Source organism: Syngnathoides biaculeatus, chromosome 13, assembly GCF_019802595.1.
Source record: "Syngnathoides biaculeatus isolate LvHL_M chromosome 13, ASM1980259v1, whole genome shotgun sequence".
Taxonomy (NCBI): Eukaryota; Metazoa; Chordata; class Actinopteri; order Syngnathiformes; family Syngnathidae; genus Syngnathoides; species Syngnathoides biaculeatus.
This window is the reverse complement of record NC_084652.1, coordinates 15172561-15189621: the sequence shown is the minus strand read 5'-3', so window position 1 is coordinate 15189621 and position 17061 is coordinate 15172561. Positions and strand designations below refer to the sequence as shown.

Sequence of the window (17061 nt, the reverse complement as noted above, 5' to 3'; positions counted from 1 at the left end):
GAAAAGTGCCACTGATGAATCCCGAATCAATGAAAGTGGCAAGTTTAGGATTCTCCAAAAAACTCAAAGAAATGCCACTCAAATATCAAAAGGGCTGCAGCAAAAAGGGCCATTTTTTTTCTTCATCAAAACAAAAAGGGCAGGTGTTTGAGCACCAGTCGGGGTCTATGTTTGCACGTGCTTGGCTTTCAGGCATTTTGAGGTCCCCCAACAGGAGACCCATTCATCAGAAGAATAAAAGTAAACAGTGACCCTAGCCTGGTTTTTACGCCCTAATTAAAAAAAAAAAAAAAAAGACAGACAACCAGATTTTTTCCCAAGGTGCTTTTTCATGAAACCAAAACCAGTTAGTTGCTCATGTACAAAAACATATTTCACGTTCTCTGAAAAGTAACGATGGCTGACTGTGAACGCATCATGGCTCTTATTTACACGTGCACGTATACGGTAAGTATGTACAAAAGCATGTACAGGCCATATAAAGGGTACTACAGACTTATTGCTGAACTAGAAACGCTGGCAACCAGTTGACATTGAACTTTATTTTCCTTACATTCGTCAATGGAAACAGAAGTTCGTCGCACACGTTTACAGACATTTTACGCAAGAGCCCCATAATAAAAAAAAAAAATCAAAATAAAAAGTGGCTCAAAAAAGATCAAGGAACGCTCACTTGCGTCCATATTTGACAGAAAGCTCGACGACAACGTGTGTGCTTCTTAGTTACATGTCATCACTGCGTTCAAGGCCAGGCTGGATTATATTTGTATATTCTTGGTCATATCTTGTAATATAACAGCATATCATATGTGCACGTTGCCGTATGTTTGTGGGGTGATACACTTGTTACTGTATGCGCTGTTGCCTTTATAAAAGCTACCAGAGGCCGTGGCGCTAGTTACTGTGTGCTTCATGCGTATTCGGAGCCCTGTACTTGTACTACTTATACCTGGAGGTCTCCGCCCAGCCTAGTGGACCTTTGGAAGCTGCCTTTGTTGGCAGGAATAAGAACGGACAGCGAGACGCTGGGGATTTTGTGGAGTGGGTCCTCCAAGGACAACGAAGGAGTATTACCAATACACTTGAGAAGAAGAAAAAAAAAAACATGCAGATAGTAACTTACTACAACACAAAGTATAGAATATTTGGAGGGGGAAAAAAAAAAAAAGAGTATATATTCTCAAGATGAATATAATATTAGAAAAATAAAGTTGTATGTTTTAGAGAGGAAAAAAAGTTCTCTACTTTGGCGCTTAGTCTAAAAAAATATGAGAATAAAGTTATATATATATCGCAAGACATAAATTGTACTTTTTTTTTTAGATCCCTTGTGATATTACGGGACTAAAGTTGTGTATTTTTGACAATATAGTTGTATCTTTTTGACCTTAATAAGAAATATTTTTGTATATTCTAGTTTTCATATATTGTTAAAATAAAGTTTCATATTTTGGACATAAAAATATCTTTCAGGAAAAAACAATAATTTTTCAAATAAAAAATTAAAATAAATATCTGTTTAAGCCTAATAGCATAATCAAGGGAAAAATGTTGTGTATTTATAGAGATTTAGAAAAAAGAAGAAGAAAAAAATTCCATTTTTGTGCTACAACATAATATTTTGAGAATAACATCCTACATTTTCCAAGTAGTCATGCATTTATGGAGAAAAAAATATTCTAAATAAAAGTACCTTTTTGAGAAACGTATTTTCCAGATTTAAAAAAATTAAAAGCAGTAGTAAAGTAAAATATTCCACAATTGGGTTGTACCTTTTCATGTTAAAAAAAAAATGGCAATTCAAAGTAAGGTTGCATATTTTTCTATATTTGTCCAGGAAAAATGATCTTTTTGAAATGAAAAGCTGTATCTTTTTTGATGAAAAATATTTGAAATTAAGGTCATTATAGCATGAGAATAAAGTCCTATATTTCTTAGAATGTAAAAGTCATATTTTGAGATTCAAATTGTAATTTACGAGATGAAGTCAAATATTTTGGGGAGACAAAGTATTTCATTTTTCTATTTTTGGTGAAATGTTTAAAAAAATAGTTGTATACATTATCCTCTTTTATTGCTATATCTTTGAGAGAGTAAATTGATATTTTTCATATTAAAGTCATAATCTTACAAGTAATTTTGGGAAAAAAAATGTTTTGAGGAACAAAAAAATCAATTTTTTGGGGCTAAAAGTAAGTCCATTCGATGGATTTGGGAAAGTTGTACATTTTTATTTGAAATATAAAGTGACTTACATAAGATTAGTAAGAGATTCAACTTCTTAAAACATTATTCTCTTAATACTAGAAATAAATAAATATGGTTATATTTGGGGGGTAAATTGTGAATAAATTCATTAATTTTTTTCAGATTAAAAATTGTATATATATTTTCGAGGAAATATATAAGTAACATAGAAAAGACAGCATTTTCCTGAAAACTATATGACCCATTTTTGTAATACTACAACTTCAACTTATTACTCCAAATTATACGTCCCCTTTTTAAAATTGTATATACAAATGTATTCAAGTGGAGCACTTTCATCTCTTGGTGCAATTTTTCTTTTCTTTTAAGTGTGTGGTAGTAATACTCGTTCCTGGCAGACAAAAAATGAGTAACATTGTCACATGCAGTAAAATTTCACCCAGGACACGAATCAACGCAGGCTGGGTGAATTCGCTTCACTCCCATGACTGCATTACTACTGTGTAATTATTGCATATGTGGCGATGAATAAGCCAACACCACTTTACAAATATACTGTACAGTACTGTCCACATACTGCGTTACATAGATAGAACCTCATCCATCATACACGAGGCCACGTTGGGGCAATACCGTAGGTAGTTAACGACTGTGCTTTGCTCTTGACTCATTTTGTCTGTACAGAATGAAAAAAACAAAGACACACGCACATGGGAAAAATTCAAAATGAGAGCTGGTGATTGGGCAATCATTCGGAATGCGACGGGCGCCGCCGCTGTCCGTATCCATAAACAACACGTTGCTCGATGGTGATTACAGTACAGTGTAACCCATAATCCATAACAACAAATATGGCAACCAAGGAGTGACTGGAATATATTAAAACATTCATGTCATTGATTCAAAGCAGATGTGGGGAACCTTTTTTTTTTTTTTTACATAGATTTCTAGATGAAAAAATATTTTTTTAAAGGCAAATTCCCATGTATCGAGTTTTACTTTTAAAGTGAAACTATTGAGAAAAAATGAGAATTTTTCTACCAGAGTGCGATTTTCTGAGACTCATGTGAGCATCCATGGGTTAACTATTGTGCCACGTCGGTTCCCCATCCCTACTTTACTGGAGTGAAAAAAAAACAAATAATAATAATAAATATAAATATGAGGTATTGTCGTACAATCAAATATGCGTTTGATCGGGCAAAGTCAACCTACAGAGTAGAATATGCTGCCCCCTATTGGTCTGGAGCGTATACATGGCTGCCACTTTGAGTGGATTGGCTAAATCAGTAGTTCTCAAACTGCACTTTGGGGATGCCCGGTGGTCTGCGAGCCATGATTTGAAATAATTTACAATGCTGAAAATATTCTGAACGTGAATATCGGGAACGGCATGCTAACAAAGATAAATTAACGACTTGGGCCAATTAAAAATGTTGATATGATCACATCAGACGAGGCAAAATCTTTCCGACTTGGGTCGTCATTCATTACTTTACAAGATGCATCGTGGGATTAACTAATTGCACGATACAGTATTGACCAAAGGGTGGTATGTGTAGTGGTACATAGATCTCTCGAGTGGCACGCAAAAAAGAAAAAAAAATCACTCCCTGATTTACAGTACAGTTGTATTTAACTTCAACAGTTTAAGATTTATTTAGGTCCAATTTACCTCATGCTTGCAATGCAACTCATTGCATGCCACTGAAAAGATTTCTGGCCCCACAAAAATAATTTCAAAAGTTATAAAATCTTTTTTTAATGAGTAAATTGGCACTATATAATATTGTACTTTGTAAAAATATACTGAAATGAAAATGGAATAGAATGTCAAGAATTTGAGTTTGCGTCTCATGAGTAATTCATTGCAGCTCCTTTTGCTGTGCGAGACTTGGCCACCAGGGGGCAGTATAACATAGTTATACTGACTCAATAAGCTGCAGTAATAATATTTGTTTTTGCAGAGGATAAAGAATATGCCTAGGAGTAATTGTTATGTATCTGCATGTTGCTGACATTAATAAGAAATGCACTTTTTAGGAATTATAAATCAATTGTAATGTTTGTCACTTGGTGTCAAATGTTTAAGAACCACTGATGTCAGGATACGTTTAATACATTTAAACAGCCTTAAAAATGCCAAACCCACTAGCGTATTTAGGATGTTAAATACTGGATAGGGAGTCATTCCCAACGATGGTACTATAGGTATACAAACGGCTGCAACGTCAACATTTATCACTCTGATTGGACGTTGGCGATTGGTCTCCCACCCTCAGGTTCTGATTGGTCCAGAGGTGAACTCCCGTTTCCTTCCTCCCCTTGGTCTGCCTCAGAAGTGTGGCCCGGCGGTGGCTCAAAGTCACAAACCAGCTCGGACTCCTCGGTGTGGGAGGGGCTGCAGTCAAAGGTAAAGTCCGATTGGTCCTCGGTGAATGACGGGCTCTCCTGGAGCTCCGACGAAGGATGCGGCACCTCGCCCGGGCCGGCTTTGAACCGTAAGCCGGTCTGCTGGGACACGTCGACGGGCATTTCCTGGTACGCCACGTCCGACTGGTCCTCCACCTGGTCCGGCGGGTGGGGTTCCCGCGGCAACGAGAGTCCCCGGTGGCGAATGCACAGCTTGTGGAGCTCCGTTACCTCGGAGATGCTGCTGGTGTTGCCGCTGTCACGGAAACTGGCCAAAGGGGGGCGCACTTTCACCCCGGTCACCGTCACCGAGCCCTCGATGGCCTTACGGAGCTGCACACGCGGGCACCGGCGGCATCAGTGACAAGAAAACAAGGCTCAAGTACACACATACCGATGAGCAGGTCACTTTCGAACCTGATTACCTCTCTTGCAATCAGAGTCTTTAAAGTCCCTGCTATCAGATGTCTGTAAAAGACTACCCTGAGTGATTATCTTGTGATCTGGGAAGTGTTACGAGGGATTTTCTCTCCCCAATCGACTGGGAAAAATGTTTGGGATTGACAATTATCAATGTGAGGTGAGATATATACACCGTACTTTCCGGCCTACAAGCCGCGACTTCTTTCACAGGCTTTCAACCCTGCCGTTTATGCGGTGATGCGGTGTTGCAGCTAATTTGTTCATTTTTTTCCTCACGGCCGCAAGGGACACTCAAGCAGAAAAGATAAGAATGAGACTAGTGGAATATATGTGCTGAGGAAAAGACTTTTTACTGCGCTAGCGTTAGCGACTGAGACTAGAGGAATATATGTGCCGAGGAAGGGAATTTTACCGGCACCTTTAGCGCTGTGCTAGCCCTTTCTGTGTACTGTCTTTGTAAATATCTTGTGTTTCAATGTGCGCACTTGCGGCTTTTACAGAGCTGCGGGGTACGTACCTACCAAATGGTATTTCCTTTACAAATGCACTCGGTGAGGCTTGTAACCAGGTGCACTCAAGCAAAATTTGAATATTTTCATTCCTTCTCATCAAAGTGAGCAAAGGGCCGATTGTCAGATGGCCCTAAAACTTTATCTTGAGTAATTTTCTTGTCATCATAAATCATCTGACAAGACAGATAATCATGAATGTGAAAAATGTTCAATATTTACAATCACAAATTCTTATGTGAATGAGGTGTGTGTATGAAGTTGGAACAATAACTACTTAAACGGTGTGCATACATACTGATAGTCAGTAAGATGTTTTTAACCCAAAGCAGACCTTCTGACATAAGTCAGCAAAAGCTAAATTATTGGATGTCTCTCAAACGTAATCCTGAGTGATTATCCTGTGGTGTCGTGTGTGTTAGATTTTTTTTCTTCATCACCCCTCCCAAGTAAAACCCACTCAACCCCGATTTTCTCTAAAAGCTCACTAATTCCGCAATGTATGTTTTTCTCATTAGCATGTTGAGAATCTTTCTGGGTGTAAAGAAAAACACAAACCTCTTTGAGAGACACGACACCAACCAGACGACCCATGCTGGTCACGTAGGCGTGATCCAGACCCAGCAGGGAGAAGATGGTGTGGGTCTGCAGGGGCGTAAGAAAGAAAGAAGGATGTCAACAACAACAGAAGTGCAGTGGTAAGCACAAGAGGTGGGTGGGGTTGGTGGGTGGCTCCACCTTATGCAGGGAGGTTTGCTCCACTAACTGGAACGGAGCCGGGTCAATCTTGGAGTTCTTAAAATCCAGCGGCTGGTCCAGCTGCTGCTCCTCCCACTCGGCAATCTAAGACAAGAGCGAGATGGACATCAGACCACTGCGACAACTGCCGGGGTTAAAGTTTTGTTTTTTTTTTTTTTCTCAGCACTTATCATTTAATATTTTTCAATGCTGTTGTTGACACAGAACAATTTGAATGCCCTACGGCATGCACATCAATACAACTTGGAAAAACGGGTAACTCCAACCAGAAAAGGCTGTTGTTCCATTTTCACCAAATCCATTTGACTTAATGCTTTTTAATGGAAACAATGTACTACTACAAAGACTATTTTATGACTATTATGACCATAACCCTAACCCCAACCCTACTTGTAGGTTAGATCTAGCCCCTTAATTCTTCTGTGTCTGATTGTCAGGTCTCACCTCAGTTGGGCTCATACAATCTTCTACTTCAGTTGATTCCTGTAAAGACAATATATATATTTATATATGTACACATACTTATATACTACATATATATGCTCTATGTACGCCACGGTGGAGCAGCTGTAGAGCGTTGGCCTCACAGTTCCGAGGACACAAGTTCAATCCCGGCCCTGCCTGTGTGGAGTTTGCATGTCCTCCACTTGCCTGTTTGGGTTTTCTCCGGGCACTCCGGTTTCCTCCCACCTCCATGCAACATTAATTGGACACTCTAAATTGCCCCAAGGTGTTTTATCTCTCCATGTGCCCTGCAATTGGCTGGCACCCAGTTTAGGGTGAACCCCGCCTCCTGCCCGATGACAGCTGGGAGCCAGTACTCCCTGCGACCCTTGTGAGGATAAGCGGCTGAGGAAATGAATGAATGAATGAATCCCCAAAACAGACATTTCGTGGTAAGAATATTTGTTTGTGTAGCTTTACTCTCCGATTGGCTGGCTGTGTACCCCTCATGGTGAAATGAAGACTCGATTGTTAATGGGTGGAAATATGAGTGCGGCTGTTGGGTTGTGTGTATGTTCCATGCCGTTGGCTGGCGACCGTCTCCGACTCCCTTCAACCACCACCACACACACACCACAAATACTTGGGTCCAGTATTTGCTGCGTGTGTGTCGTAAGGCAACAGTTACCAGGCAACAGACGACACGCTTACCGCCATGGAGATCCTCACACGTTTTGCCTTCCTTCTTTTAGACGGGGCCGACTCAGATGGACTCTTCTCACCGAGAGGGGTGAAAGAAAAACACAGGTATGAGAACATAAACACGTATTAGTGACAAAAGACAATTTGGGGCTTGACTTAAAAATAATAATAATAGTAAGAAAGCATTGTGGTGTAGCGCAAAGTTTGTGTTGATGACATCAGTGCTTGTGAAGCACTGGAGGAAAACATGTGTCAGGGTCCGGGTTGCATGGTGTTGGAACCAAGGCAAAACCTTCAGGAGCCAAGTGAAGGGAAGTGGGGAGGCGAGACATACGTATGAAAGTCTCAGAAACCAGTTTCATTTCAACCCCCTCCCAAAAAACAAGGATCACGATCATGTCCCCCCAAAAATCGAAAACATCAACATTGACAAGGGAGGAAAATAATGAGGAATGAAACATAAACTAAATATAAGCACACAAAAACACAGAGCTTGCAAAGAAGATATTAGTTCAGACTGTTTTTGTTTTTAAGTTTAGTTGATGTACGCATTTGGATATATTTGCAGGTGCATCTCAAATTTTAATGTGCTGGAAAAGTTTATTTAAGCAGTTAAATTGTAAAAAAGGTAAACTCCAATTAGAGGGAAAAACCCACTTTATTTTTATTCATACAATTTAAAATATAGATTTTTAAATTTCATTCTAATTTAATTACAATAAAAATAATTACATGTATTCCCATGATATTGTGATATTTAGAAATAGTTACATTTTCAAGTGAAAATGAAAAATAATACAATAAAATGAAATTATAATTGACAGGTACATCCCAATACATTTGAATATTATGGTAGAAAAATAATCCACTTTTATTTATTTCAATACTTAAATTTAAAACAATATTAAACATTGGAATGGAACACACACACACACACATATATATATATATATATATATATATATATATATATAGTATATATATATGTATATGCTATATGTATATATATATATATATTGAAATTTTTTTCCCAGAAAGCCAATTCCTACTTTATTATTAAAATTACAAATAAATATTTAAATCAACGCTGAAATGCTGTCGTATTGAAGAAAACGCGGAAAAAGTGAAGCACTGGAAATACTTTCCGAACGCACCATCTGTCACACAGGTCAACTCTTCAGCTCTCACCTCTAAGAGCTCCTTGTCTGCGTCAGCACAGGACAGTGTCTGAGAGCCTTTGGGGGAGAAAATAAAACACACATTCATATTCTCAGATCCCAAAAGGATTGGAATCACGCGGTGGCTCAGAAATGACGTACCGTTGGGCGTGTCGGCGTTGCTGACGGCCGATACGCTTTTCAGTGCCGATTTAAGAGGAAGCTGGATGTTGGAGCCCACCGGGCTGAAGGAGGATGACTCCTCTGTGGAGATCTGGATGGAAGATACATTAACGAAGGAGAGCCGCAGACACACACAACATGCACATGCACACACAAAACGGGACAAAGGATCACATGCGCAGGAACCACAGAGACAGCACAGGTAAGGGCACAGACGACAAGAGACACACAAGACAAGCGAGTTAATGTCGATTGAAAGCATATTTCAACAGTTTAGAATGGGGATGAAAACAGTTAAAAGTAAGGTGGTGGCTTTGGTTTCATTTCTTCCACGACCACGCTTGTAATGCAAAACATAGCTCAAATCATCTTTAGAAATTGAAATATAAGGGGGGAGACAGCCCAATTGTTTTACATGAAAAAATAACAGCACTGAATATGTAATTTATAAAAAATGGCATAATTAAATAGAATGTAAAGGAAAAACATTCAATTGACATTGGGCTGCTCCAGGTGGTGTTAAAACTTGGTGATTTAGTACTTTGAAACCAGTAGCTACAGAAAGTAGTAACAAAACTGACATCTTGAATCATGGGCATCCCTTGGTGAGGCTTAGCCCCTGATCCATATTTAGAAATTCTGCCCCCCCCCAAAAAAAAAAACATAATTGTTGATTGGGGGTATGATTAATCCATCCATCCATCCATCCATCCATCCATCCATCCATCCATCCATCTTCTTAGCTGGTTATCCTCCCAATGGTTGCAGGAGTGCTGGAACCTATCCCAGTTGTCAACGGGCAAGAGGCGGGGTACACCCTGAACTGGTTGCCAGCCAATTTCAGGGCACATAGAGACAGACAACAGTCACACTCACAATCACAGCTAGGGGTAATTTAGAGTGTCCAATTAATTTTTCACGTTTTTGGGAGCGCAGCACGGTGGATCAGATGGTAAAGCGTCACAGTTCTGAGAACTCGAGTTTGATCCCAGCCCCGCCTGTGTGGAGTTTGCATGTTCTCCCGAGCCTGCGTGGGTTTTCTCCGGGCATTCCGGTTTCCTCCCACATCCATGTGGCTGTGTGTCTGTATGTGCCATGCGATTGGCTGGCAACCAGTTCAGGGTGTACCCCGCATCCTGCCCGTTGACAGCTGGGATAGGCTTCAGCACTCCCCGTGACCCTCGCGAGGATAAGCGGCAAAAAGAATAGATGGATGGATGTTTTTGGGATGTGGCAGGAAACCAGAGTGCCCGGAGAAAACTCAGACAGGCAAAACATGAAAACTCCACACAGGCAGGTCCGGGATTGAATTCAGGACCTCAGAACTGTGAGGCTAACGCTTTCTAGCTGCTCCACCGTGCCACCTCTTTAATCTCAATAATGATCTTATTTCTATTTTTGTGAAGAACGATTTCTTTGAGAGGGGCTTAAGAGGCATTTTGGGGTGGCTGAGGCAAAGCAAATTTAACACCATCACATAAACAACATTTAGAGGAGGGGTGGGGGCTTAAAACATTTTTAGGGGATCCCCCCCAAAATATTCCTAGCGACGCCATGGTGTTGCATCTTGGATTAGTTACCATGCCAAACACAACAAGGTCATTTTGTTGTGCTCAGAAGAAGGCTGTCATCTGGTACACTATATTTTGTTCCGACCTTGGAACTGATGTTGTGTTACTTTGCTTAGACGTCACAGTTTTTTTATGCTCCATTGCTACAACTAAAGTGAATCAGCTGTTTAAGGTACAGCTCCACCAATAATTGTGATTATTTTGCTCATCATAATTACCTTTTCACACTGTGTCGTCTTCACTTTACATCCAAATTATTTACCACCACACTGTTGCACAAGCTCCATCTGTGCCTTTACCTCCTGTGACAGTACATGCAGCCCACATGCTGTGTCTTAGGTCTAAGCGCTACTTCCCAACCCAAGCAAGGAGTCAGGCGCAGTCCCGGTCGGACCCCGCCCTCACTCTTGGGCCCCAGCCCCGAACGCCTCCACACCTCTTGGGTGCTCACCAGGAAGCGAACCCCTTGATGAGCATTGCTGCTGCGCGGAGAAGGGGGGGCGCTGTCGCCGGTCAGGCTTGTGAGGCTGGTCAGGTTGTCGTTGGCGTCGCTGTCCAGGACCAGCTGGCGCAGGTGGGTCAGGCGGCGCTGGCGGCTCAGCTGCAGCGAGAGCAAAGACTGGAGCTGAAGCTTTTCGATGGAGCCCAGGAGGATCATGGAGTCTAGAGCGGGAAGGGGATGGAAATTGGCGAGTGGGTGTCACCTTTAACATTGGACACATCTGGATAAGAACGGAACTGCTCAAAAGTTTGGGGTCATGCTAAAATGTTTTCTTTATGACACATGAGTCAAATACAATATGATATGAAATATGTACACAGGAACAAAAGTCTAAACATGGGATATTGCCATCTTTGGTAGCGCTGTGAGGACATCGTGTGTAAACTAAAGACATCGTAGACATTTAAAGTTCCTGCTTTCAACTCCTTTGCTGAATGCGGATGTTGGTGGCGCATATATACTTTTCATCAGAAATAATGAAAACGTTGCAAAAGAACTACTTTTCTTTAAAAAATAAGAACATTTCTCAGTGACCCTCAAACTTATCAACAGTGGTGAATATGTATTTATGTAAAATATGTTTTAAGAGTACAGTGAAGTTTAGACTATAAGCTGCAATTAAAAAAATAGAAATATATATATAATATAGAATTATATATAACATATATAATATATATAAAATAGAATAAAAAATAGATTTTCTCAATCCCTGTAGCGTCACATGAACTCACCAAAAGTAATGGATATGTATCGGTAATTTTTCTACTAGCTCCATATTGAAGCATGTTTATCTTTCTGCACAAATCCACACCCACACTGAAGAATTTGGACCAGCATTCATATGTGCTCTGCTCTAGCGCACACCCTCATCACGCCCCAAAACGTGATGTATTATTTTTATTCTACAGAATTTGTCATAATATTATTTGTATTTTGATAACGTTGGCTATTTGGTCAAAAGCATGTCCAAGGCATGTTATCAAAATAAGTGGAAAATAATCAAAATAGTGAAAAACAATCGCATAAAATCTGCGATTGGCTGGCAACCTGTTCAGGGTGTACCCTGCCTCCTACCCGATGGCAGCTGGGAATGGCTCCAGCACTCCCGTGACCCTTGTGAGCATAAGGAGCTCAGAAAATGGATGGATGGAATCCCATGATATGTCTCGTTTAGAAAACATCCAGCCCTACCTCGAGATTCAACCAAGGCGAGCGTCTTGAGCTGACCGGTCACCAACATCTCCTGCAGCTCTCGATAGGACGAGGTGAGCGTGATGAAGCGGACGTCCCGCACCATGATGTCCTCCACGCGGATATTATACTTCCTGTAAAGTGGACGGTAAGCAATATGGCCAATGCGAAGAAAGGAAAAAGTCTGCCAAAAATTTCATGATATTGGACTTTAAGATAATGGACTTGATAACTTAACTTAAAAAGTTGATCAAAAAGACCTATATTATTATTAAAGCGTAACGACTCACTCGTGATGCCCCATGCCCAACTCCGGAAGATACGGCAGCTTCTTGATGCGGATGATGGAGTCGTACAGCGATGGCTGCAGCGCCTGGGCCACGGCGTTAGCCAGGATCACCGCGATCATCACGGGCAGGATATGCGAGATCTGACCGGTCAGTTCAAAGACGATGACCGCGGTGGAGACGGTGTGGGTGACGGCCCCGGACAGCGCTGCGGCACCTGAGCAAGTAGGGTGAAGTGGAGGATGATTAAGAATAAATAGTTGTAGTGATATAGTTGAAGCTTACTCTAAAATTAACCTAAACATGGACTGAATATTTAAATATCAATGTGTTATACCGAACCATGTAATGTTGTTCAAAGTCCAGGAGGTAAATAATCAATCAAAAACGGAAATTGGCTTACAACCAACTCGATACACGGTTGCAGTTCCTTCGTTGCAACAAGGACGTGCGGCTGGAAACTGGAATTTTTCCCGCAATACTACACTTCTTTCAAATTTGGGCGCATCGCTCAGTGTGCGACAAATTTATATATTTGGGCGTATGGGAGACAACCTTGTGCCGAGACCGTGGCGATCTTATCTACAAATCGTTTTCTGTTTCTGGTCTGCCCGAGATACAGTATAATCTTGAACCTAAGTGGGATCAATTTTCATCAGTCACATCCCAGAAGCTGCGATGAGGTGATAAAAAATGGCAGCAGATCACAGATTTATTCCTGAAAATTGTCTGAAGCCATATTAGGTAAAGGACGGTGATGCTGTGAAGCGATGAAATCATTCAGACCAAGCCCCGTCGTGAGTACCAAAAATCAGCCTGGAATTGACACCCCGCCCGCCCAATGAAATGTTTAACATTACCTTTATTGATATTGTAGTTTAAACTATAAATTTACCTGAAAGTATCATGCCAAAACATTTTAGTATCATCTAAAAAGCTAAGATCATTTATTTCCTAGACCTTGTAAACAATCTAGGGGACTGTTGCGGGGACCTTGGATTTAAGCATTTACCAACACCAACACTGGCCATTGCACCCTAATTTCTGACTGACTGTGGACGTTTGACACTGGACCTCAAGCAGCTGGGGTTCTGTTCTTCACCAGTCTTCCTCCAAACACTTGGAACTTCATTGCCAAAATAAAGTCAGACTTTACTTTCATCGGAAAAAAGGGACCTTGGACCACTGGCCTGCAGTTGAGTCCGTTTTTTTTCCTCTCCTTGACCCAGTTGAGACACTTCCTATGTTGGCTCAGGCTCAGAAGTTAGTTGACCAGAGGAACTCGAGAGTTGGAGGATGCATCTGAATGTGACGCTGTGACTCCTGCCTCATTCCACTCTTTCTGGATCTCTGCCAGATGATTGAATCTTCTCTGTTTGAGAATCATCTCATTTCCTGGTGCATCCTCTCCTGCTTCTCCTGTTAGTCTTTCCATTGATGTGCTTGGACACAGCACTCTGTGGACAGCCACCCTCATAACCTATGAACTTTTGTGGCTTATGCATCCTATGGAGGGTGTCAATGATGGCTGTCTGGCCAATTGTCAAATTTGCAGTCTTCTCCAAACTGAAGCCAACAGAGACAATTGAACCAAACTGAAGGGAAATCCAGTGGTTTGCATTAACAATGTATCCAATAGGTCATGTAATATGTACTCTATCTTGATAATGTGATGTTAAATCCTTTCTCATTTAATAGTGTTTTGTGAAGATTTTTAATCGACAATTACGAATTTTCAGGTGCTGTAAACAATGTTGAATATTCGGATGGTTCTTCGAGTGGAATGATGCGGAGTCTGACGAGCGAGCTCGACGGAGCTCTGTGGCTCGGTGGGGAGCGTCATTCCGCGCGAAGAACCATCCGAATGTTCAACATTATTTACACCTACAGGTTCAAATCTGTATGGACGTATTCCTCCGTCTACCCGATCAACCGATACTGCTATTTCTTCATCAGATGAGGATAAATCCGAGAAATCAGCGCTGGGCATAATGATGTCCCATGTAATCCATCTTTTGGAACGGCACGTAACACCTCACATTAGCCCACGTAGGTCATGTGACTCGCGAAAATGGCGGCACCCCTGCAAATTCGTAATTGTCGATAAAAATTTTCTCAAAACATTATTAAATGAGAGAGGATTTAACATCACTTTATCATAATAGAGTACATATTACATGACCTATTGGATACATTATTATTCCAAACCACTGGAATTTTCCCGTAATGACACCCAAGAGAAACCCACATTGAGTCGATGAGTGTGCGACACTCATTTTAAAACATTTATGGCCTGCAAAATTTGGGCTGATTTCTCCACACTATTCCACTGTTTTTGAATTCCTGTTTTTAGGAAATATATACTTGACATTGGCTGTTTGGTTCTGACCTGAAGTAACCCTGCCTGGTGCCACAGACGGTGAATTTCAGACAGCGAATTGTAGACAGTTGAATTGTTCACATTGAAAAGTTACACTGAAATACAACCATTGAAAATGTGATCACTTTATATTTCACATTAAAATCCTGGTGGCACATATTTACTTTCATAAATAAATGGCTTACAGATAACAAGAGATGCTCACCCACTACAGCATAACCCCCAGGCACGATGGGGTACACGCTGCCGTCGGCATGGATACCACCAGGAAACATGGCAGCCATGCTCTCTCCGACGAGTCTGCCAAATGCTGCACCTAACCATCACGTACATTCACGACATGATTTCTTTCTTTAAAATTTTCATTATGATGAGAAATAACTTGCGCCAGCTGTGACTCACCGATGAGGAAAACCGGCATGAAGGCCCCACAAGGAACAGGCATGGTGGTGGCCACGGCAGACATCCAGAACTGAGATGACAGAGTAGACATTGAAGTGGACGTACGTATTATGGAAAATTGACTTGTGAATAGCTTTTATACAAACCCAAAAATCATGTGTGAAATTAAACAAGGAAATCTTTAATTTTCTGACTTAAAAGGGTCCAATCTCTATTTGCCTGGAGCAGAGTGTGAAATGCAAAGGACCTAGTGGGCTACATTTGGGAAGCAGTTTTTTGGCAGATTTTTTATTTTTTTTTTATCTTGACTTTGAGCCAAAAATTTGGGTTACTAGCGTTACATGATGGCAGCTGACTAACTTTGAGAAAAGCAGCAGTTTATCTAAAAAAAAACCATTCCCAACTGAGGTTTACTGCCAAAGTAAAAATAAAACAAAAGATTTACTTCGTATATTTAAAACCACCACATAAGTACCTTAGGAAGTGAACTAGCTTAATACTAACTTACAATGCAAAATATCAGAGGAGATTCTAAAACTAGCATCAATGTTGCATTAAAAACCTTTACACAAAATAAAATTGAAAAAAATAAACATTTCAACACTTGATTTTAACTCAAGCGGTAAAAACAGATGTAGACAGAGAATAGAATATTCAGTCATATTCTTTATCCTCTGAGAAAAACAGCCAATATTACTGGGGTTTAATGAAGAGTTACCATCTCCATTCACACTATATTGCTGAAAGTATTCGCTCTCCTGCCTTGACTTACACTACACATAAACTTAAGTGACATCCCATTACTAATCCTGAGGGTTCAATATGATGTCTGTCCACGCTTTGCAAATATAACAGCTTCATCTCTTCCGGTTTAGGAGTGTGTTAAAAGAAATTTTTCCTCTTTCTGAGGTCACACACTGATCTTTAAAGAGATAGCCTGGCTCTCAGTCTCTGCTGTAATTCATCTCAAAGGTGTTCTATCAGGTTGAGGTCAGGACTCTGTGCAGGCACGTCAAATTTATCCACACCAGACTCTATCATCCATTCATGGACCTTGTCCTGTTGGAAGAGGAAGGGGCCAGCTCCAAACTGTTCCCACAAAGTTGAGAACATGGAGCTGTGCAAAATCTTTCACTGGAACCAGGACAAGCTCGGCGCCTGAAAGACAACCCCACACCATAATTCCCCCTTCACCAAATTTAGCTACACTTGGCAAAGCACAGTCAGACAAGTGCTGTTCTCCTGGCAACAACCAAACCCAGACTCGGATTGCCAGATGGAGACGCGTCGGTACACATCTCCACTGCTCTAAAAGTCCAGCGGTGGCGTGTTTTACACCACCGCTTCCAACGCTTTGCATTGTACTCACTGACGTATGGCTTGAATGCAGATGCCCGGCCATGGAAACCCATTGCATGAAGTTCTCAGCTCACTGTTCTTGATCAACTCTAAAGACCACGTGAAGTTCGGAGGTCTGTAGTGATTCGCTCAGCAGAAAATCTCTCACTATGCACCTCAGGATCCACTGACGTCGCTCGGTCACAGTCTTACGTGACATCCCGCTTGGTGGCTGAGTTGCTGTCATTCCCAAATGCTTCCGTGTTCTTACAATACATCTTACAGTCGACTGTGTGATATTTAGGGGGAGGAAATTTCACGAATCGACTTGCACAGGTGCCATCCTATCACAGTTCCATGCTGGAAATTCTCTGAGCTCCTGAGAGCAACTCACTGTTTGGCAAATGTTTGTAAAAACAATCTTCATGACCAGGTGCTTGATTTCATACACCGGTCAAAGTGATTGGAACACCTGATTTTGATTATTCTGATGGGTGAGCGAATACTGTTGGCATTATAGTGTATGTCTATATGACTGTAAAATACAGCCCCCTGGAGGCCAAGAGATCCTCACCGAAAAGAGCAGCACAATA

General features: G+C 41.1%; 1 protein-coding gene across 1 annotated transcript in view; it reads right to left on the bottom strand.

Annotated features, from left to right (window-relative positions):
• Positions 1 to 1645: 1645 nt before the first annotated feature.
• The window catches only part of clcn2a (chloride channel, voltage-sensitive 2a), a 36866-nt gene continuing 21450 nt past the window's right edge, over positions 1646 to 17061 (bottom strand). Inside the window, exons 13-24 of the mRNA XM_061839301.1 lie at positions 15131 to 15200; positions 14934 to 15044; positions 12352 to 12565; positions 12062 to 12195; positions 10820 to 11031; positions 8777 to 8888; positions 8646 to 8692; positions 7467 to 7532; positions 6756 to 6794; positions 6291 to 6395; positions 6111 to 6197; positions 1646 to 4953 (exon numbers count right to left, since the gene is read on the bottom strand). Coding sequence (XP_061695285.1) covers positions 4450 to 4953; positions 6111 to 6197; positions 6291 to 6395; positions 6756 to 6794; positions 7467 to 7532; positions 8646 to 8692; positions 8777 to 8888; positions 10820 to 11031; positions 12062 to 12195; positions 12352 to 12565; positions 14934 to 15044; positions 15131 to 15200 — 1701 coding nt within the window. The 3' untranslated portion in view covers positions 1646 to 4449. The remainder of the gene's footprint in view (positions 4954 to 6110; positions 6198 to 6290; positions 6396 to 6755; positions 6795 to 7466; positions 7533 to 8645; positions 8693 to 8776; positions 8889 to 10819; positions 11032 to 12061; positions 12196 to 12351; positions 12566 to 14933; positions 15045 to 15130; positions 15201 to 17061) is intronic.